This window comes from Petaurus breviceps, unplaced genomic scaffold (genome assembly GCF_028583685.1).
Source record: "Petaurus breviceps papuanus isolate PSGF00001 unplaced genomic scaffold, PetGlider_PUasm1.0 179, whole genome shotgun sequence".
Classification (NCBI taxonomy): domain Eukaryota; kingdom Metazoa; phylum Chordata; class Mammalia; order Diprotodontia; family Petauridae; genus Petaurus; species Petaurus breviceps.
This window is the reverse complement of record NW_027185779.1, coordinates 7,693,277-7,716,841: the sequence shown is the minus strand read 5'-3', so window position 1 is coordinate 7,716,841 and position 23,565 is coordinate 7,693,277. Positions and strand designations below refer to the sequence as shown.

At 34.9% G+C, this 23,565-nt stretch overlaps 1 protein-coding gene across 12 annotated transcripts in view; it reads right to left on the bottom strand.

The window, feature by feature from the left end:
• RUNX1T1 (RUNX1 partner transcriptional co-repressor 1) overlaps nt 1-23,565 on the bottom strand; it is a 181,974-nt gene that overhangs the window by 15,610 nt on the left and 142,799 nt on the right. For all 12 annotated transcript variants that reach the window (XM_069086658.1, XM_069086659.1, XM_069086662.1 and 9 more), the window contains 4 exons: nt 21,382-21,467; nt 20,623-20,833; nt 9,939-10,007; nt 4,232-4,422 (listed from right to left, as the gene is read on the bottom strand). In XM_069086658.1, the coding sequence (XP_068942759.1) occupies nt 4,232-4,422; nt 9,939-10,007; nt 20,623-20,833; nt 21,382-21,467 (557 nt within the window). The remainder of the gene's footprint in view (nt 1-4,231; nt 4,423-9,938; nt 10,008-20,622; nt 20,834-21,381; nt 21,468-23,565) is intronic.

The window sequence follows — 23,565 nt, the reverse complement described above, 5'->3', positions numbered from 1 at the left end:
GGAGGTGACAGTTTTACTGCTGCATGTACACATCAATTTGGTGACTCCAAACTCACAGCTGTCTACTGGTGCAGTATAGTTTATCTTTGGTTATTTGGTTGAGGTCCCACTTCCAATCAAAGCAGAGGGGACACAAAGTTGATCTGACAGAACACCACTTCTGTTGCGGCCTGGGGGTAATTTACGGGTTACTTTGTTATTCACAATTCTTCCCAGACTAATGGACCATAGGCCCAAAGCAAGCTGGAGAAATAGTTTAAGATCACTAAGCAGTTTAATGGGAAAAGACACTTATGTAATTTTAAGTAGAAAAATTAAATTATCAAATTATCATATGTAAAAGATGAAAATGTCTGGTGGAGTATAAGATGGCATCAGATTTTAAGGCTTTCTGTAATCTGCCTGTGGACTTTCCTGTCCATACTACATTTCCTATTGATCCTCTGTATGAACTTTTCACAATCCTATGGGAAGCAGAGTCCATGTTCCTCTTTTCTTGACCTGACCTCTACTTGTTAATGTTTGTGGGGTTTCATAACATCCCTTTCCTTCCAAAAGTAGCAGAAGTAAGTCATTTGGAGAGAGAAAGTTTAACACTTTGTTTTTTTATAGCACTTGACAGGTTTCCAAAGTGCCTTTCATGGAATATTCTATCTCAGGGCCATGACAACCCTGGGCAACATCCTCCTCTCTCCCCCAACCTACTCTCCAGATGAGAAAACTGAGGCTTCTAATAATGAGGAGGTTCAGGCTTCAAAGAAGGAAATCTAGGCATTTGAAAGGTAACCGTCTTCTGATAAGTTTATGGTCCAGTTTATGAAATTGAAGTCTTAGGGTACAAATGCTCTCATTTCCTAACTCTGAGGTCTAGTAACCAAATAATTGGAGAGCTAAGTGGTGCAATGGATAGAGAGCTAGGCCTACAGTTAGGAAGACTCATCACTCTGAATTCAATTCTGACTTCAGATACTTCCTAGCTGTGTGTACCTTGGCAAGTCATTTAACCCTGTTTGCCTCAGTTTCTTCATCTGTAAAATGAGATGGAGAAGGAAATGGCCAACCCACTATAGTATCTTTACCCCCAAAAAACCAAATGGAGTAATGAAGGGTCAGAATAACTGAACAACAACAAATTAAATAATTATCCACAAATGTAAAAATGAAAATTTTGCTTCCTATGGTTATAAAGTTTACAAATCCTAAGAAAGCCATTATTTACTTGGTTAATAAATCACCATACAAGGGGCATGTCAATCCTAAGCAAGAAGGGGATGGGAATAAGTATTGCGATAGTGGTCACTATGGGCCAGGCACTGTGCTGAGTGGTTTTTAGAAATACCTCATTTGAGATAAATGGGAAATATTTTACAATGCACTTAGAAATTTTTTCAACTAAATCTTAAAAAAGGGCGGTAAGTCATGTTCTCCTCTCACAGAGAACATCAGCAATATTTAAATGACTTCATACACAAGGTGCCATGACAGAGTACTCAGTATCTTAAAATATATACATAAAATCAATAACATATAAACATTCAATATTCTCTGACACTATTTATTTAGTTAAGCTCCCATTTCCATATTAGTTATAGACACTTAGCAAATGGCAAACAGGTATAGGCATGCTATCAAAAATAAAGGTAAAGCTTAGGGGCAGCTAGGTGGCACAGTGAATAGAGCACCAGCCCTGGAGTCAGGAGGACCTGAATTCAAATCTGACCCTCAGACATTTAACACAAAAACTAGCCGTGTGACCTTGGGCAAGTCACTTATCCCCAATTGCCCTCAGGGAGGAAGGAAGGAAGGAAGGAAGGAAGGAAGGAAGGAAGGAAGGAAGGTGAAGCACAAGCCAGCAAAGCAGTATGGGTATGCATAGACCAAAACGACAACCACCAGTCCAAGCATCAACAAAAATAGCCTTTGAAAAAAATGGAAGTAGTAGGACTTATTGTCATCTAAGGAATTAAAAGTACAGAGCCAAAGAGGCACTAAATCTGGTATAAGTCATGCAACTGACCCTGAGAAAGAACAGAGTAGTAGCTCAAAGGATTCATTTATTAAATGAGCATTTATGATGTGCTGAGCACAGTGCTAAAATGCCTTTAATGCAAGAACAAAAACAAATAGTTTTCCCCTCAGGAAGCTCATATTCTTTTAGGACGAACTAATTCTTACTGATGGTTCTCAAGAAGAAAAAAGAATCATGGTGCAGAAGTATTCTGAGAAAAAAAAATGGTGATTTCCCCCATTTCTTCAGTCATTCCATGAAACATCATCAGCACTAGAGTTGGGGATGACCTTACAATTCACCCAGCTAAAACCCCTCATGATATAGAGTGGAGGAGAGCCTATAGGTGAATTGATCTGTCCCAAATCTCACAACTAGGTAGCTGTAGAGGCTGGATCACAACCAATATCCTCTGACTTACAGGGTATTCTATACACTATACAACACATGGTTATGTATTCTTTTGCCCAAATTTTGGGGCTAACAAAAATCTATGAACCCTAAGATACCATGTTACTTCAAGAATGCAAGAACCTAATTCAGAGTTTCTTCTTAGACACTTATGTTTGTGTCCTCCAAAATCCTTTTATATTCATAACGATCCTAAAGATAGCCATGAAAGTGATGTTTTAATAACAATAGTGTATCACAGTATTACTGCTGTAACATAGAGCAAGACATTTCTCCTCATATAAAGATGCTAATAAAAAAAAATAAAAGCAAAGTTCCTGAATATCTTAGCTACAAGATGTCAATAAAATTGAATTTATGTCTGGCTTAATTCGGCAATGGAATAGCCAGTAGTTAAAGGGTAGATAAACTTCCCCTCGTCTCTCTTTTCCTGAGAAACTTTCAGATGTTGAAAATCAATTCCTTTTGTCTTCTTGTTATTCATCTGTTACACATTAAATAGAAACTCTGGGCATCTCATGATCCCGCGGGGTCTTTCATCTCTAGAGAAACCTGGTACAAATTAAATCCTTACTCTCTCTCTCTCAAATTATAGATATGTATTGTAGCAAGCCATTGATTTATCAGCTCAAGCTTTTTGCTAGTTCAGCTTGGTGTGACTAGGTAATCGTGGTCTTTTAACTGAAGCTGCTCTTTCATGGGGCTTCTGATACTTCAACTCGACTATAGCATTTTACTAGATTTCTCTGATTATTGTACAAAATACAAAATACAAAAAAAAGGACACTTTTATACACTGTATTATACACTTACAGTTTCTAGGTCCTATATATAAATCAGGGTACAAGAACAAGTTTATGAGAATAATATTTTCTGATGGCAACATCCCACTATGAACAGATCATCATAAGTGTTATTACAAAGAATATGGAAATAAAGAATGTGAGAGAGATCACTTGGAAATACTTGTGGAAGTAAAAATGTTATTAGAGTTAGACTAGAGGGACCTTTTTAGTGAAAATTCTTTTTTGTATACCAATTTTAATATTTCATAAGCCTCCCCATTTTTTCCAGGTCTTTATTTAAAAGAAATGAAATTTCATTTTATCCCAAACACTTTAATACAAGCAATGACTGCATTATTCTTTCACCACTAAGTTCCTGTTGCATATACTGCCATATATCCCTCCCTCCCATACAGAGATTTCAAAGCTTCTTGTCTTTCTTAAGTCTACAGGGAGGTTTACTATTTCGTTCCAATCTTATTTTTTATCATTCTTTCATTTTATTTTCTTCCTACCAGATGTTGTTCACCACACCCTTAAGCTCACATATAATCCCTGTAGCTGACATAAAACATCCAAATCAAGGAAAATGTTCCTCTTCAGGACTTGATTCACTTATCTTTTGAGAACGTACTATTATACCAAGCATCTCTATTATTGAATTTCCTTTTGGTATGAAGACAAACACAAACACAGAGATCTAATCTTGACCGAGTAAGTGTGAAATTTATGGAAGTTCACCAAAATTCAGTCTTATCAATGCATCCATGAAACACTCCAAAATTTCTTAATTTGTGAACAAATTCGCATATTATTTCAGATAGGTAACAAAAAGAAATGGTGGTCAGCATCTGGTCTTTGATACCCATATTCAAGTTACATAGTCAAACTTTTCCAAAATTTCACATACACTGTCAGACAAAGGGATGCCCAAATTTAAGCTACAAAAGATTATCTTAAATTAAAGCTTCTTTTCTTCATGGCCTTGGGTAATGGGTCATTTTTGAGATTCCAACTAATGTCTTACCTCACTTGAATCTTCCTGTTGGTTGATAACGGCCAGGGCATCCTCAGCGGCCTGCCTCTTTGCTTCTGCAACTGTTCGCTCCATCTTGGCTCTCTCTGAAGTAATCATGTCATGGGCCTTCCTCTCTGCCTCTGACACAGCCTTTTGCAACTCAGTCATAGCTTGACGTTTCACCTCGTTGACTGCTTCCTCTATAAAGAAACAAAACCCCCAAAGGGCAAGACTGCAAATCAGCATAACAATTTGGATTATGGCTATCTATGAAGGAGTACTGCAAAACATACTGGAGTCATCTGAGGGTTACATATTTCTAGTTGTATCAAGAATCCACAAAGCCCTAAAAACTGATATTTTCCCTTGAGTATTCTGAAACAATCCCATCAAAAGCTACTGAAATTTCTCTGTGATGGTTTATCCATTGGACATGACAACACATCATTTTGTTTTCCAAACACATGAGCATTTTCTTTTCACTCTATAGCAAACAAAAACTGAGTTCAGTTTTGGGTCAATAATATCAATGTTTAATCTCCCTAATCGAGCTGCTTCAAATTTTCAGTCACCTAGAGCAGGAAAACTAATCTATCATAAGCATTTGTTATTTCTTGAATACAAAATGAACATTCCCGTTATTAAGGACTACTGGGAAATCTGGGGACTCTTTCTATACTTCATGTCTCTGGTATTCTTTATATTGAAACCTCTCTGAGTTATTGGTATAATAGAAAACAGCAAGTTGAAACGTTTTCTCAAATGATTATTAATAGTTTCTAATTCTTCTTTGGAGAACTGTTTGCTTATATTATTTGACCAGCTGCCTATTGAGGAATAACCTGAATAACTTTTACTTATATATTTCTGTGTGTGTGTGTGTGTACATGCGTGCGTGCACTGATTTTCCCCCTTTTTCTTTAAAAATAGTCTTTATTATATGAGATGGCTTTCTGGGATTGTAGGCAATGTAAAAACAAAAAAAATAATAACAAAAAATTTTAATAGCCTATTTTTTCAACATATATAAAAACCTAGGGGATATATGTGTAAATATATGTATATATTTATTTATGTATGTGTGCATATATATCCTAACACACACCAAGCCATGCATGTATGCATGCATGTATGTATGCATCCTTTAAAAACCACTCCAATCATTCTACTAGTTGAAGAATGAAAGAGAGAATACTGAAAAGGTAACTCATAATAGCAATTAGGTTAATGCAGACCTTTTAAAGAAAATCAATGATGAAACAGACAATATACCTTTACTTCTATAAACATTTCCTGAGAGTTATTAAGGGGGAGGGAGTATACATGATCTGTATGATAGGAAGATTTTGAATTTACCATTGCTTTCTGACTTAAGTCTTCCATTTTCAAATTTTAAGTAATCATCACTCTATTCAAGCAAACACCTACATTTTCTTTAGTTAACTTACTTACACTGTATAATACTTTATTACAGCATTGTACCATAGGAGAAAATGTTCAGTTTAACATCTTTCATATATGACTGAAAGAAAGCATAAGCTGTCAAACTTGTTATTCAGTTTTAGATAAAGAAAGAATGCAAAGATTCTACTAATGTACAATCATACAACTGACAACCACAACAAGTCATTTCCCTTTTAAAAAATTAACTATTCTAATTAACAAGGGAAAATATCCTCCCTCTGAATTAGTTTATCTAATTTTCATCTTTATTCAAAGCAAAATGACAATGATTAATTGAAAATTTAATAAGCAGTAATTATTAACTTGGCAAACGTAGTACCAATTAACACTCTATTAAAACTAATTATGACATGTTTCATTCAAGTGTTTGCACTTAATTGTTTCACCCACTTAAAAAGCACCTTAATTAAATGTTCTGTTTAATTAAAAACATAGATTCCTAATAAAAATGTTTTACTGTAGATTAAAAATGTAAGAGTTACAAGTACTCCTCTGGTTGCCTAGTTTTCTGAGCTTTGTTTGACATACCTACAGTTCAGAGCTTCTGAAATCATCAAAAACCATCACCTAGCAATCAGTTGCCATGACACTTGTAACCTGTTTTCTTATAGCAGGCATTCTTTAAATTATATTATCTAAACTTCTTAAAACCAAAGGTATGAACAATTAAAGGGTACTTATTCTAACTAAAGCATGTTAAAATTATGTGGGTTTTTAAAAAATATCCCCTAAAAATGGAAACTTTGCAAAACCAGAACATTACCAAAAAGCTGAAGGCATTTCTTCATTTCATTATCCAAGCACAAATGAATTGGATGACAGGGACAAAAGAGGGGGGAGGTAAAAAGGGGAGAGAATGAAGGTTGAGGGAAGCCCTACTCTTCCACTATACAGTCAAGGCCTAATTTACTTTGAATATTCAAGGTGAATTAAAATTCTAAGTGGCAATACAGGACAATAATTTTTGCTTACGATCAAAGCTGCAGCTTGACTAATTGTGTATGCAAATCAGGCAATTTATATTTAAATTATGCATTCCTATTCTAGTCCCACAGGCATATACAGATCAGCAAAGAGAATTGGTAGGACATTGGCAAGGTGCTTGAATATTTATTACCAACTGCAAACATTCTCTGATCACTTGAAAAGAAATATACAGAAGAAAACATACAGATGCAATTTTATAAGCATCTTTATGGAGATGCCTCAAATTTTATAAGACTTTTTATTCTGGGGTTTGATTTGAAAGGTTGTTTATAAAGTTGGGAAAAAAATTGGGCTAACGCTCACCATTTGGTAAAAATTTTGAATTTCCAAAAAATTATATGATGTGCTTTCTGTATATAATAAAATCTCTTGCAATTACAATTTTATGTTAAGAGAGGCATGCAAGTTATAAATTCAAATTCTATGCAAATAAATTTGCTTCATACCTTATGAAAGCTTTTTGATTCAATGTCATTATTTATACTATGTATACTTTGTCCTAAACTTAAGGAAGACAAAATACTTCTACTGAAAAAAGTTTGAGGCTGGATTTTCCTATGATTTTACAATGAAACATTCCAAAGATTTTCTCCAAACAATATAGAATGCAAAAATATATACATATAAATATACATTCCTATATTTCTACAGTTGAAATGGCTTTAACAGTATGGGTGAATGCCAGATGAGGGAAGGTTTCACAATTTTTATATCATATACACTAGTATGGAATATGCTGTGTTATGATTTCCTTTTATCACTTGAAGTATGTTTAGAAACCTGCCAAGGAATGAATACACTAAATAATAGATGATCCAGAATTTTTAACAATAGTGAATCACCTTATAATTATACTGTATTCACAAACTATGAGAATTCTTTCAGTTTTCTTATGTATTCAGGAAGACGGTGTTATCTTTTAAGAAGAATAAAAATTAATTTGAATGACTAACAAAAATCATAATTTAAACAAATCACCAAAATCAATAACAGTTACATATAGGTCTTCCTTCTTCAGGGGTAACTGAAGAACACAAATTAAACCAAGGTATTTTTTCTTCTTCTATCACCTATCCTTCCCCCCCAATCCAAACTTATATGCATAAGATGCTTCAGAAAAGAGATACTAGAAAGGGGAAAATAAAAGTGGACATGTCCGGTTCAGTTCCGTCTAAGATGGGAAAAACACTGAAAAAGTAGAAAATCTTAAGTACAGAATTTGTATCTACTTCCAATTGCTTACCACTTAAGGTAGACTTCTTTTGTCTCTAACTACTCAAATTGACTTTTTAACAAAGGTGGTACATTGAGAAAAATCTGTTCTCACTTAAAAGCAGTCAAACAAAGGCATGAGTAGAAAATAGCACAGAAGGAAACAGAATTATACAATAGTTTACTATTTTTTTCCTTTCTAAAGTATCAAGGACTTAATTTAAATATATATATAAATAAGGAAATGTAGAGAGAGAATGACTGCTTCATCCCAACAGAAAACTAACCCACTGGTCTTAGGAGATAGAGAGAGTTAAGTTACACGACTCCCAAGATCCAAAGAAACAATTTGACATATTCCTTAACCCTTCTTACTGGTTCCAGATGGGATGTTACTTAGAAGGCAGGATACGTTTCAGGTTGTTGCTAAGACCCCAGTACACTAGGGCTGACAGTTTCATACCTCTAGATCTGGATGAGACCTCAGAGGCCATCGAGTCCAACCCCATCATTTCACAGATGAAGAAACTGAGGACCAGGGAAGTTAAATGAGTTGCCCAAAGCCACGATGATATTAGGGTTCAGAAGTACGATTAAACCCAGGTTTGCTGACGAGAGACAGAACCAGTGATCTTTCCTTCACCTTGTGTACTCAATTTCATAACAGAGAGGTTTTATAGTCACATTGTTCACTCAGAAAACAAAAACTAGAAAAGAGAACTATCAGAAGTGTTATAAAGGAAATGATAAAAGCTACATGTGAGAAAGAAGCTTTTCACTCTTGGACTTAGCAACATGCATATAATGTGTGTGTGTGTGTGTGTGTGTGTGTGTGTCTCTTGAGCTGTCTAGACTGCCTTGACTTGTTGATAACAGAAATCTTCTTTCTAGTTATCAATACATGTTACTAAAGCCTTGATTTCAGTATCAGCCACTTAGAAAAACAGATAAATTTCCAAATATCCATGAAAATGCAATGGACAGGGTCCAAGTGATCAGAGGCTGCCAGTTGCATAGAACTACAAAGACAGCTGAGTCAAATCAAAACCAAAATAGCAATCTTTTATAGGAGAAGGAAAAAAGGGCCTCATTTGACTCCTGCCCCATGATTATTGCTGCCAGGCCACAGCCTTAATACCTGTAAATGTAGCACTTCCCAGATCTCTAACTCAGGTGGGCAAAGTTATTTTTAATGTTGGAGTCGCACCAGTTCAAAGTCACAGAAGGCTCGAGTTACGGTGAAATTTTCCTCTTGTCACCTCTCAATTCCTTCAGCAGTTGTGTTGTATCATCTCACTTGGCCTTGTAGAATGGTGTGTTCAGCTGCTATGGTACTGACATGACATGCCACTAAGATTCTATCAGATGTGAGAGTCCCTTACTCATGCCAGCAAATCAGTGAACATTCCTTGGAAGACTGGATTTATCTCAGAGTATAAAGTAAAGGCATTTACAATTAAAAAAAAAATTGTGGAAACTTTTATCATTTAACTAAAAAATTAGTCTCTCCTTAGCCCACGCTACAATCCTAATTACTGTCAGGACCTGAGTATTAAAAATATTTTAATTCAATGTAACCAAAAATTTCTTTAAGCCATTGTCCAAATAGGCCAAATAGCACTGACGGGAATTTTTTTCTTTCTTTCTTTTTTTTAAAAAGTGAATGTGGAGGCTGTGGGGAAGGCGGAGGAGAAGGCTGAAGTATGCAATTTAATTTTTAAAAAGCCAGATTTTTTTTTTCTGAAAGAAAAATTGCACACAAGCTGAGACCTTGTATGCCACATTTCAGCCTGAAACCATTATAGCCCCTGAAAATAGGGGTTTCTAATGGAAATATTGACAGCCCCTCAATTATAGTGGCACTAGCAGATGTTGCTATAATAAAGACTATTTCATGTTCTAATCAGGCCTGGTTTAAGAATATTAAATAAGGTTTTTTTTGGTTGTTGTTGTTGTTAGCAGTGAGTCCTTTCTTGTCATTCTTCACATCAGTGCATTAACAACTGCACACAGCTGTCAGAACACTAAGCTCATGTTTTTAAACAATTCTTACCAGCTTTCTTCCAGATCTCCTCTGGCACATATCCAGAAGCAGGCCTGTGAAGGAATTCCCGATGTGATTCTAGGAGGAGAAGGGGGCAGGGGGAGGAAGGGGGGAAGAGAAGAGAAGAAGAGAGGGAGGGAAAAACATTATAAGCATTGTTAAGTCATTGTACATGATTTAGAGAACTGCCCATTTTCTTGGTTCCTTTACTCCCAACAAAATTGTTTAAAGAATATTTTACTTTCAGAATATTTTTTAAAAGACTCAAGCCATTAGATCCTAAATAGAAGAGAATGGCACTATGAGTCCTGATGTCTATGTGTTTCAAGTTTATCTAGTTGTATTTAGTGTTTATATTTAAAGTAAAATATACAGTTTGGTAAAAGTTTTTTTTAAGGGGGGGAGGAGGATGAGACTTTCAATATGGAAAAAAAAAATCCTTGTTTTCATTTGTTTTATTAAAGAAAAAAATATTATTGTATGGGTTAATTTTTGCAAGATGAAGAAAAAGTTCTGTTAGAAAACAAAAGATAAGCCAAGGTGCAAATTTCTTACAACTTTGAACACATAGCCTTCAAGAGAAAAAAAAAAAGCAGAGGGAGCATTACTCCATGTTCAACTATTTCTCACACTTTAGTGAATCTATCAAATATTAAAATTGACCAGTGTCATTTCAAAGGAGTTTAAAGGAGAGGAAGCTGAATTTCAAATTAAAATGTGGGCTTCGGTTACGATGGTCTGGGAAAGGAATTTTTTGAAAAATTAGTCAGCATATGACAAATTTCAAGTATATTCTAATCTCTAAAGTCACTTACTGGGCTAAAAGATGTGAATGATAAACACAAGGTTCATAATATTTTGTAACCCCATGGTCAAAATAAACCTAACTCTCTGTCTAGCATCTTCTATACCTGATATATTGAGTAGAAATTCTATGCTGGAACAAATGCCACTTTAAACTTGAAATTTTGATTAAGAATATATTAAACTCATTTATCTGGAACCCAACTCACTAATAAATTGAAACAATTGGAAATTTTCTGTACTATCATTTCATGAGAAAAGCAAATGACAGTAAAAAGAGGTTCACACAAAGTGTTAGTTTAACGATTCATAAAGTACTTTCTTCATAATGATATCAGGAAACTAATTGAAAATAAGAAAATTTAGACTTGGCATTAAGAAAAGTAAATAAATATTTTTTTAAAAAAGACTTGGTATTAAGGGGAAAAAATCCTTCTAATAATTATAAGTATCCAAAAATACAAAAAATTTGCCTCAAGAGGTAGTCAGATACACTTTAGTGGGGCTTCTTACCAGGTCCATCTAGATTATCCCTTAGGTTTCCTTCTGATTTTAAGAGTGCTACACTGTAAATTGATTTAAAACATAATCTCCCCAAGTACGTTGTAGTCAAGACAGGGCCTGATATCCTATAAAGTGTTAAAGGACTATAGATTTACAGGTGGAATGACCCTCAAGAGCCATGAGTTCAACTCACCATTTTACAGATGGAGAAATCAAGGGCAAGTGAGATTAGTTGACCTGTCTACCTCAGGAAGTGCCCTGGGGAGGATGCAAACCCAGGTCCCTTGATTCCAGACCTAGTGCTCTCTCCAGTACATCATATCATGTCTATCTTCTACAACTCACAATCAGTGTTCACTGTATAAAATGATCTTTTTGGTCCTTTTGAGGTTTGAGATGCTATAACTCTTTTTTGTGACAATGACTAAGGCACTGAAAAAAATCTTACTCAGCATAATTTTACTGTCAAACACATTTCATTGTATTTTAGTATTCTAAAAACTGGAAATCTAATTAAGATACTTATGTTACAACTAGAACATCAATAGGCCACCTTAAACATTTCTATACCTTCTGAGGGCTATTTTATAAGTTAAAATCCATGGATGATGGTAATGGTAAAGACTGAAACATCCTGTTTAGAAGGTACTCAGCAAGAATAAAGACATCATTCCTGAAAGAAAGGGTAATACTCACACTCTTTTGTACATGTGTTAAAGGGAATGTGATTACACTCAACAAAAAGTCTATGAAAACATTTCAATTTTTATAAAAAGACACGAAGAATCACAACCACTTAGCCACGATTCACTAACATATGGAAAGAATTACTCCTTAAGACCATAGGGAGCACTTAAGGAAGAATTTAAGGGTAAATGTGTTATGGCAAGAAACATTAATGGCAAAACAGATATAAAAATATTTCTTAATGTAAGTAAACATGTATTAAGCTTGATGGCCTCACAACAGCAGGTTAGTACTTTTACTGACTGGGTTTGAGGGAATAAGGCAACCTTAAAGTCATCACTGTCTTAATAGGCATATTAATTAAAGATCCACTAATTAAAACATGAGTGAACTTGGCATTTGAAATGTAATTATCTAGCAAGACCACAAGTGAAAAAATCCTAGGCAGGAAAAATAATATTACTGTCACAATGTGCTAGGATATATAGAACATAGGAAATTGCCCGACTTAATTTCCTATAAAACAGAAATATTTTTGTAAAAATTTTGCTGTTGTTGTTGCTGTTTTTAACCCTACTTCTAATCATCCCATGGTATTGGAGGGGTGGACCATGAGCTCTTGAAGACTGAGTCAAAGAAGAGCAAATATGATGAGAGACTGTTTTGTCTGACATCTAAAAATCAAGCTAGCTAAATTCAGCCAGGTCTCTCACCAGAAGATTGGCCACCAAGTGATGGATTTTTCCACAGTTACAAAGACATGGAAGAGCTGCAATTGCTAATAGAGGAAGGCATACCCCTGCAGAGGAACACATGGATGATGATGATGATGACAGTAAGAAATGAAAAAAAAGCATTTATCAAGTACTTAGTATTTGATAGCTCTTACTTATATAGCATTTTGTGGTTTGAAAAATGGCTTACAAACATGATCCCTTCTAATCCTCACTATAACCCTATGATTTATTTTTAATCCCCATCTTGCAGATAAGGAAAATGAGGTCTGAAAGGTTTAGTACTTGTTCAGGGTCACACAACTGGCAAATGTAGGAAGTGGGATTTGAACACAGTTGCTTCCTGATGCTACTATATCATGCTGAATTTCTTAAGTATTTGCCCAAACAGAATGAAATTACAATACAGAAAAATTACCTTATAATTTTCCAATCCCTAAATAATGACAAATTGGGGGCATGAGCTGATATCCAGAGTTTCATTAAGTTAATTGACTCAGAAGTAAAATTCTGGTTTCCCTGAGACAACAGGTTGTATTCTCAAACACCATGAATACAGTTTGGGTGCTTAAATATCTTTAATTCTGGAATGAAGTATCTCAATCAAAAATTTTGAGGAGTTGGATATAAATGAAGACATGTCAGACAACACCTCATTTCACTGACAATAATAGCTCAACCCACCCCTCCACCCCAGTTTCTCAATTACATACTGCCAAATCCAAATCTAATGCAAATATGCCTGAGAAATGTGAAGGAAATATCAAAAGTCAGTCTATGAAAAAAATGAGCACTATTCATACTGAACAGTTTTGGAAAATATAATTTTTTTAATTCAAAATGCTGGTGGCAAAATATTTAGCAAAACGGACATGGTTATAAACAACTACTCCAAACGTAATTTAAAGGTCTTTGATTAGCTAACAGATGCTACCCATAGCAGGGGGAAAAATGGAAGTACTTATACTACAGACTTCAGAATCATACTTTATTCTATCTTGACAAATATTATTATAATATACCCATCTGGGTCCAAGAGAAGAAAGGTTTTAATAAGCAGCTTATTTCTTCTTTTGCAGATTAAGTAGCACAATCAAGTATGTTCATATAGAGGATGATTTTGAGCTGATTAACACACACACACACACACACACACACTTGCCAATCACACAAATTCTTAAGTTAGGCATTTTTACCTCTCAGGATAGATCACACACATGAACCCTTTATTGTTTTAGATATCTCACCTATAACATAGAGGGACCACCATCAACTATATGAAGAAATCAGACATATTTTGAAAAAAGCATTTTTAAAATTAGTTACCTCCATGTTACCTAGAAAACCTTGACTGGTCTAAAACCAAGTATTATTCTAAAATGTGTAATAGAAAAAGAAAATGACATCTTCTAAAAGATGATTTTATCAATACATGTGTGTGCTTGAATAAATATACCTGCAGACATGATGGGGAATTGCTTAACATCCATCAATGATTAGTAAACTGGTATAGAATATCTTGTTAAATGTGACTCTTATCAATTTACTTCTTATTTTAAAGTCACTACAAGCATTAGGGAGCTTTGTTAACCATGGACTTCTGAACCACTAACTTCATTACCAAACTCTGGTAACAAAAGAAACTTAAGTATAATTAATCATGTTGCTAGGTTCATTCAACATAATTTTAATGTGCTTAATCCACTCTTTCCCCATTCCCCCCAATGGTGATAAGTCATCAGCAAACAAATGATTAGGGTGAATTAGCAATGGTATAGGCAACTATGACCAATAATGGACACTTAGCTATGAAGTTTACACACATAGAACAAAATCAGTCATCTAAAGTACCAAGTTATTACATGAATTTAATCATTCTATTTAGTTAAATCATATACAACTCTGCTAGGTGATTTTTCTCTATCAAACTGAAAGCCTATGATGCTAGTGTTGATGTTATCATTACATATCACCATTGTAAAAGGTGGTATTAAAGCTTGAAACTGTCTGTTTTCTATAAAATTGAAAGGCAATTAAGAGCTGTTTAAAAGGGCTATCAAAACATTGGTCACAGAAACCACACAGGGAATATGCTATTGTATATAAGGTCAGATAGAAACAATTCAGGGGTGTGCAAAGTGAGTTAACCCTAAAATAACAGATGTAGCAAAAGCACAAATATTTTTTAAAGCAAGTAATTAATAACAAAAAAAAACAACATTGACTGCTAAAAGATTGAAAAATAATTGGAAAACTTCCACAATTTTAGCATTCTACTGGGTGAATGTTCTCAAAGGAACAATATATATTTCTGCTAGATTGTATATTCCATGAGAAGATGGACAAGATCTTATTGAAGCTTGTATTTCCAACCCCAAGCACCTAGCAAAGTGTTCTTTACTTTGAAACTATTTACTAATTGTTCACTGAACTGAATGAAATGTTTGGAATTTCCTGCATACACACACACACACACACACACACGCAAAGACACATACACAGGGCTATGGACAAAGGAGACAAAATCCATGTAGAAAAAAAATGCCATGGGGACCATGAAAAAAAAGATGAAAGGGCAATCTATGAAGCATGAAAGAGATGGAAGATGGACTACACTTACGACAGAATGGAGACCATTGGATTATAGATACAGCAAGGGCCGCCATCAATAAACATGAAGGGATGAGCTGATAGCCTTTGAAGGACCAATGTGGTCTCATATGGCCCAGGACAGCAATGGTCAATGCTTGGCAGCACCTAGGCAGGGCCTTCATCCTGCAGTGGACAGAATGAGGCTGTGATCATGATGAGGTCTATTACATAAGCCATCAAAAGACAGGAATGGTTTCGTGATTTCACTTTTAATTGCTATAAAGAATGACATTTACAAAGCTAGTCAATTTAGAAAACTGAACACTCATTTTAAGAAAAAAACAGCCCAACCCAGTAATTACCTATTAATAAGCCTAGTAATGAATGAGTCTTCAAAAATGAGGAATTTTACAAAGTATGATGGGGAACATATACAATTACCTAATGCTTCCTCCCCAGCCCAACATGCAAGTACAAGGAAGATCATTTTCAGCTCTGCTGAATGATCTTCCAAATTCATTTGGAAGATGTGATGAAAATGAATCAATAATTAAATGCAACCAATTAGGGGAAAATTTGATTTTTTTTCTACCTACCACTCACAACTAAGAAAGCAAAGATATAAATATTTATTGAAATTAGAGAGAAAAATGGCCTACCTCTAGATCAGTAGTTGTCAAGGTGTGGTATAGGACCCCCTGGGAATCCTCAAGACCCTTTTTCAAGGACCCATGAGGTCAAAACTATTTTCATAATAACACTAAGGTCTTAATTTTCAATAGGATAAATGCAAAACCCCCATAAACAAAAACTTTGGAGGAGGGGAAAATCCTCAGTAAAAAGGCCCTGAGACCATAAAGTTTGAAAAGCACAACTCCAGATAAAGACTGACAAAAGTCAGCCTCTTTTCATATTTGTTAGATGAGCATTTCTCTTCTCTAGTTTTCCACCTATTCAAAACAGATAATGCCTACCTATGAATTACTCTTTGGAAATATTTTCCAGATGAAAGTGCATAATGATAACCGCAATTTCTGCATCTTGGTTGCCAATGGAACGCATGCTTATGACATAATGCATAGTAATCATTCTCTTAAGCAATGAACATTATCCTTACACAAGTTAGAGCCAAAATAGCATCTCTACAACAAGCAGCAAATAGCACTGCAATTGATTGTTCCTTTCTTGAGAAACTAAAACAAGGAGAATGATCAGTCCCTAAGTAGGGCTAACTCTTCTTTGAGGAATAACTCTTCAATCTTCTAAGAGAAATGTTTCAAGTCATTATATTTTCAAAACCAATGTTTCCAAAGGACAATTCATCAAACCAAAGAATTGAATCAACTTGCATAATTTCCTAATGACTTTTTTTTTATCACGTTCCTACACTTTCAAGTTGGTTTATTTGGGGAGCAGAGTGGAGATTTTTGCATGCCACACTTCCTAACAAAGATTCAGCCCTCTCCAAATTGAAATTAAGCTATTTTGAAAATCAAATAGTACCTATGACTACCATCCTCATATATTTCTGGATCTACAATGTATGATGTATTGTCAAGCTTCAATCTCTGCAACCTCATTATTAAAATGACCGTAGACATAGTTCCATTCCTGTTCCAACTGTTCTGATGCCTGCTCTGTGATGAGTTAGGACTTCAGAGGAAAAAAGATGACTGTGAAGGGTATGAAACTCTCACAAAAATCCCAGAATAGTCAAAAGTAGTAAGATATACAGCTGAGACAAAAAGAATGGCTCAGGCCACTGATGGGGAGGAATGTCTAAAGAGGGAAAAAGAAAGAATGCAAGCTGGAGAGTGTAGGAAGACAGAATAGAACTAAAGGAACAATATATGGTTTGCTTCAATGGGCAAGGGTTTACAGAACTTTTGAAACATTCACACATGATAATTACAATACGTGTTGCTTTAAAGTCAAATATATGTGATTTCATTGAGGTTGACTAGTATAATCCACATATAGTCAGATAGTGCTCTGGAAAAACAATTACTTCTGTTCAAATATAAAATCTATCATTTTATTAAAGCTAAAAAGCTTTCAGTAAAGGTCTCATAAACTTGTTCTCCAAGACAAGTAAATGACCTAGCAAATAAATACTTACAATCCATCATAAATTCATAAGGATGTTATTTTTTTTAATGAGGATCATCTTGCACTTCTCTGCCTATTTTTGCAAGGTATGGTTTGTTTCAGGGTTTTTTTGTTTGCTTGACTTTTTTTTTTCTCATATATGTATCAGAAACTCAGTAAATAGACATTAAAAAGCAAACATTTCACAATTTCCCAAGATAACCTAGAAATGACTTCAAGGGTGAAAATGTCATTACAAATGAAATTTACAAATATTTATAGTGGTAGAAAAAAGCTATTTGAATGATGAATCTTTAGCCACTTCTCAGCTATAACTCTTTAATCACTCTGGGGCAAAATCATATTTTTAAAGATTAAATTAATAGATTAATCATGTTACTTTTGCCATTCCCAAAGTGGCTAAAAACAATGACTATACTAGAATAGGAATGAACTTAACCTCTTATGTGCTGGTCATTCTGAATCAAATTCTGTTATCTTTAACAAAAACAATATAGTGTCTAAATGTTGATACAATGACATCCCTGGTATTTCCACATTATGATAGAAATAGTGATTATTTTGAATCTTATTTTAACAGTAGTGTGATGTGTTACAACATTAATGCAGTTTCCTAAGTCAGTAGCCTAGGCAGTGAGAAAACTGGCTGAAAGAATCATGTATACCTTCTATATAACTGTAATACACACTCCTAAAAAGAGAAAACAAATTTTTTTCTGGGAGGAGGGGTAGGATTGCTTATAAGCCAATGAGAAACAAATATGACCTAATTCAATGATGTACCTGAAAAGTCAACCACTAGGGTTCTGTGTTAGATGCTAATACTTAGAAACTCTGGGACTATTAAATTATCTGACTACCCAATAGGCTACAAAAAGTGTCAACATCCCCTTAAATAATAGCAAATTGGGTTCTGTATTTTTAGCGCAATCCTCTTAATAAAGCCTATTTCAAAATGTTATACAAATTTAAAAGCTTCTCAGTCCTTTCCTATTGGAATTTTAATTACTATGGAATACTTTACCTCCTGCTCATATTTAAATACCAAAATATCAGTTACACTACATCCATTTTGCCTTGGTAGCCTGAAAATCTCACTATCAGAAATTAAAAACCAATCAATTCGAAATTTTCTTGTTATGTAGTGACTCAAATATGTATGACATCATAAAAAAGTATACGTGCTAGCCTATACACTCAAGATCTAATTTTTTAAAGTCAAGCACATTATGGTACATAAGCAGATGAAATTAATGTAATTGAAACTGCATAAAATTGGCATATTCTAGACACAACTGTGAATATAAAATCAGAAGACAAAAATGCAAACTTTTATCATGTTTCCCCCTACATTTTCTTTTAGCCCAATCTATTTTTGAAAGTGAAATCTGAAAGTTACTAAATGACTTTAGACATAAAAAATTATCTATCCCAGTAATCTCAAGGTTATATATTTGATTGTGATGATCACAAATATCTCACCATATTGTATAAGCTTACTAAATGACTGAAAATTTGGACTGGGCTTTATATTATTTAATTTTCTCTCATCAATGAGAAACAAGGAAAAGTTATCACTCAGGTTTTCATTTAATCCCATCAACTAAAATTGTCTCATTTCATTGCATCTTGCTCCATGTCAAATTTAACCTGTTTCTCTTCAATAGGGATGTCACACATTTGCCTCTGAAAAAAAGTTCAAGATTATATAGACTCAGAATATACGTTTTGTTGAGGTTCATTAATTATATTAAATTTGTGAAGTTTTTCTGTTTGCAGGGCCATTATGTGAAATAAATCATAATTTTATATACAAAGTAATGTCAGTAAAATGGAAAAAATCTGAACTGCAGCAAAGAACACACTTCTTCAGGTAATCAAATTTGGTCACTGTTAGCTGTATCTATATCATGTATGGTAACTGATCATAGTAGAGTGATAAAGAGATCGAGGTTGGGGTTTGGTTCTTGCATAATTCAGTTCATTGACTGGACCCTTAATCTCAGCTAACCTATACCTCACAGTACTAGCTGAAAGAAAAACTACTGAAAAACCCAACCAAGACAATGGGCCAATAGAGTCGATTTTTACATGAAGGAGCGGGAGTCAGGAAGATTTGGGTTCATGTCCTGCCTCTGATATACGTTAGCTATATGATCATGGACAAGCCTGAGTGCCCTAAGCAGATGAAGATACAGAAGGCATTCTAACCTATTTCCCAACACTAATCCAAACAAAATAAACCCCCAAACAAACCAAATAACAACAAAAATCCCTGTGTTATAAGGTAAAAATGTGCATCCTTATAAAAACTGTTAGTAAGCTCACAGATTTTTTTTTGCAACCTATGAAAACATACCTAGTTTCCTGTATCTTTACCCAACTATCAACATTTTAAAATTTTATTTTTATATAAAGCACTAAATTTTAAAGCTAGCGTTAACATATCATGGTTAAACCATTTTACTCTTAGCCCAAAGAGAATGACATAGCTATTTTATCTTTGTTGCTGATTTGTCAAATAGCATTAAGCCAGTTACATAACTTTAGGGGAGAGGAAAGGGTCTCTTTCTTTTTTAAGGTGTTTTAAGAGGTGATTTTTAAAATAAAAATACTGCAACAAGGCAGAGTTTTCTTGAAGAAAAGACTCAGAATTAGAAACCAGGTTATTCATTTTCTTGTTAAAAGTTGTGCTGCAGGGACAGCCAGGTAGCACAGCGAATAAGAGCACTGGCCCCAGTGTCGGGATGACCTGGGGATCGAATCCCAGCTCAGACACTTAGCACCCACCCAGAAAAACCTAGCTGTGTAACCTTGAGCAAGTTACTTAACCCCAATTGCTTAAAAAAAAAAACGTTGTGCTGTAGGGGCAGCTAGGTGGCGCAGTGAGTAAAGTGCTGGCCCAGAGCCAGGAGGACCCAAGTTCGGTTCTGGCCTCAGACACTTAATCCCCCCCCCAACACACACACACACACAAAACCTAGCCATGTAACCTTGAGCAAGTTACTTAACCCCAATTGCCCTCCAAAAAGGCAAAAAAAAAAAAAAAAGTCATGCTGTGGACTTACTGGGCAACTCTGAGGACTATGTTTTCACATGAAAAAGAAAGCTTATGTGACTCAACCTATCCTTCCTAGAATGCAAGGACAATACAAAAATCTGCAAAAATTTGCAATTGCTTTTGAATTTCATGTTATTGTTTTTTAATGTTGCTTTATTATTTCTCAAGAGAGTTAAAGTGATGCTTTTGGAAGTGGCCGTACCTAGCGGGACTGGATCTGGATTGACAGGACTCTGCTGCCTGGAGTGGCTGCTGCTGCTGCTGCTGCCGCCACCACCTTTCTTTAAGTCTTCTGCATCACTGTATCGCCGGATCCAGTAATTGAGCTCCTCCCTGTCTGCTTCCTGACATCTCCGTAGCACAGTGAGAGATCGTCTTGTTTTTTCTACCATGTCCATAATACAGTTTAAGAGCTATTGGGGAGGAAACACAGGTAAATGCATGGATGAGAAAGTAAAGTTTGACATGATCATAAAATACTTCATTTTCCCCCAGTCGATAATCCTATAAAACCCTAAAGACAATTAAATATACCTTAGTGGTTCTTAACCTGGGATCTATGAACTTGAGGGTTTTTTTTAAAGTATTATGTTAATTCTTTCAATATAATCTTGTTTTCTATGTAATCCTATGAATTTTATTTTATGCATTTAAAAACATTATTCTGAAAAGGGACTCTGAGATTTCACCAGACTGCCAAAGCTGTTCATGAGGCACAAAAAAGGAAGAATCCTGATTTAACCAGTTTTGGAAGACTTAAGCTTATCTGCAAAGATGTACTGTAGTTTTCCTTTCCAAAATACAAATGCATCAAGCCCTGAATTCCATTTAGAACAGTGTGTTCTTTTGTGTTATTTTCTTAGGAATAGAAGGAGTAAAGCACTAAAACTAGTTTGTTTTTTAAATTATAATTAACCTTAAACAGGAAATTTCTGACATAAGCATTTATTAATATATTTACATGGTCAAGGTGTTTCCATTCTTCTGCCCATTCTCTGTCTGTTAGCCTGTGATCAATCATTTCTTCTTGACGTGTGCCATGCAACCCTACAAAAGGAGACAAGAGTATATATTTACTCCCAAAGCACTCATTACATTTTCCATATGAATGCAGATATATATGTTACAGCATATGTACATAAGCTAGTTCATTTGCAAACAGATGTGCTTATCAGTGAATGGGTCAACCCATTAGCCCTGCCTGAAAACAGAAACACATTAAAGGCCATTCATAAAATCGATAAAATATTAGAGATGGAGAAAACTTCAAAGGTCATCCAGTTCAATCTTTTCACTTTAAAAATAAGGAAACAGAGGCACAAAGAGGTTACATAACCCAGTCATGACTTGTTAGTTCTTCCACCTAAATTTAAGTTTCCTTTATTCCCTTTGCTCTTAGATGTGGTTTTGGTATTATCCTATATTGCTATTTAGTAGAGGAGTCAGAACTAGAGAATTCTAACTGCAAAGTCAATATTCTTTCCTTACACAGCAATATCTCAAGACCACACAGAAAATAAAGGCACTCTGAAACTAGTCTACCAATGAGGAAAACGTAAAGTTGCATCAACTTGGGAAAAAGATGGCAAACAAAACCATAATATCAAGTAAAAATATTTGTGACACACAAAGTCTTCGAGAATTAGACTTTGATAATTTTAATTTTTTGCTTTTTGGAGGGGCAAGTGGGGTTAAATGACTTGCCCAAGGTCACATGGCTAGTTTTTGTGTTAAGTGTCTCAGGCCAGATTTAAACTCAGCTCCTCCTGACTCCAGGGCTGGTGCTCTATTCACTGCACCACTTAGCCACCCCGATAATTTTTAAAAGTCACGGAAAGTCACATCCCACTCTGGCATGTGTTCTTATCTGATACCAGGACACCAGTTCTAATAGACTAAAATATTCCTAACGGGTAGCTTTCATTACCACTTGAATGTGAATTTGTACCAATAGGTCAAGTTTTGGGACACAAACACAAATTTGAGTTTATACTCCTATAAGAACATGTTTCCACATGACATTGATATTATTATGAAGCGGACATGACATGATAATGATATCTAGGCTAATATGAAAAACTACATTACATATATTCAAAGCTCAATCATTACTGAAAATATCTTATTAGATTTGAGCCAAGAAATAAAAGTTCAAGAATTTTATTTACACCGATTTTATTTCAAATGAAGAGTAAATCATTGCCCTAGAAAGGAAATGTTTTGTCACTGAACAACATTAATCACCATGAAACATAGTTAAGATGTTCATCAAAAACAATGTACCTTACTGAAAACATACAATGTAAGACAATATTTGGAAACCTATTGCTCCCCCAATAGCACCATTTACAGGAACAATATTACAACATGCTTTGTAAACTAAGGAACAACACACTTGGCTATGAATACACCATATAGGTTTAAAATACTTTAAAATTCAATCCTACTTTTACATTTGTCCCTTTTTGAGTAGCCTTTTTTTGAGAAAGAAACTATATTTTAGCATCATAGAATTAAAGTCATCAGGGATCTTAGTCATCACGTAGACCAACCTCCTAATTTCAAGTGAAACAATTTAGGTTAGTCAATGAATATTTTTTTTAAAGCAATTGGGATTAAGTAACTTGCTCAAGGTTACATGGCCAGTTATTTTCTGTGGGTGTTAAGTATCTGAGGACAGAACCGATCCTGGGTCTCCCGACTCTGGGGCCGGCACTCTTACTAACTGCACCACCTGGCCGCCCCATCAATGAATATTTTTTAAGGATCTACTACCATGTGCCAGGCAATGTGCTAGAAAGTGCTGGGGAGGTATCTCTGCCTCATTGAGCTTATGATCCAATGTGAGAAGATAACATACAAAAGATGCTGAAAATGGGGGCTGGGGTAGGAAAAGTACTGGCTCAGGGATATGATGGGAGTCCAGTACAAAGAGTGTAGCTGGGATGGCTGGCCTGGGATTTCTTGAAATGGAGATATTTGCTCAGCCCACCAATCCTCAAATTAGAGGGACAGAAGGTACTGATGAAGTGTCAATAGGAAGGCTGATGTAATATCAATGGAGGAAAGTTTCTTGATCCAAAGGGTGTAGTGATTTGTACAATACTACAAAGGTAGCAAGTGGTAGAGTCATGTAATTTGTAAT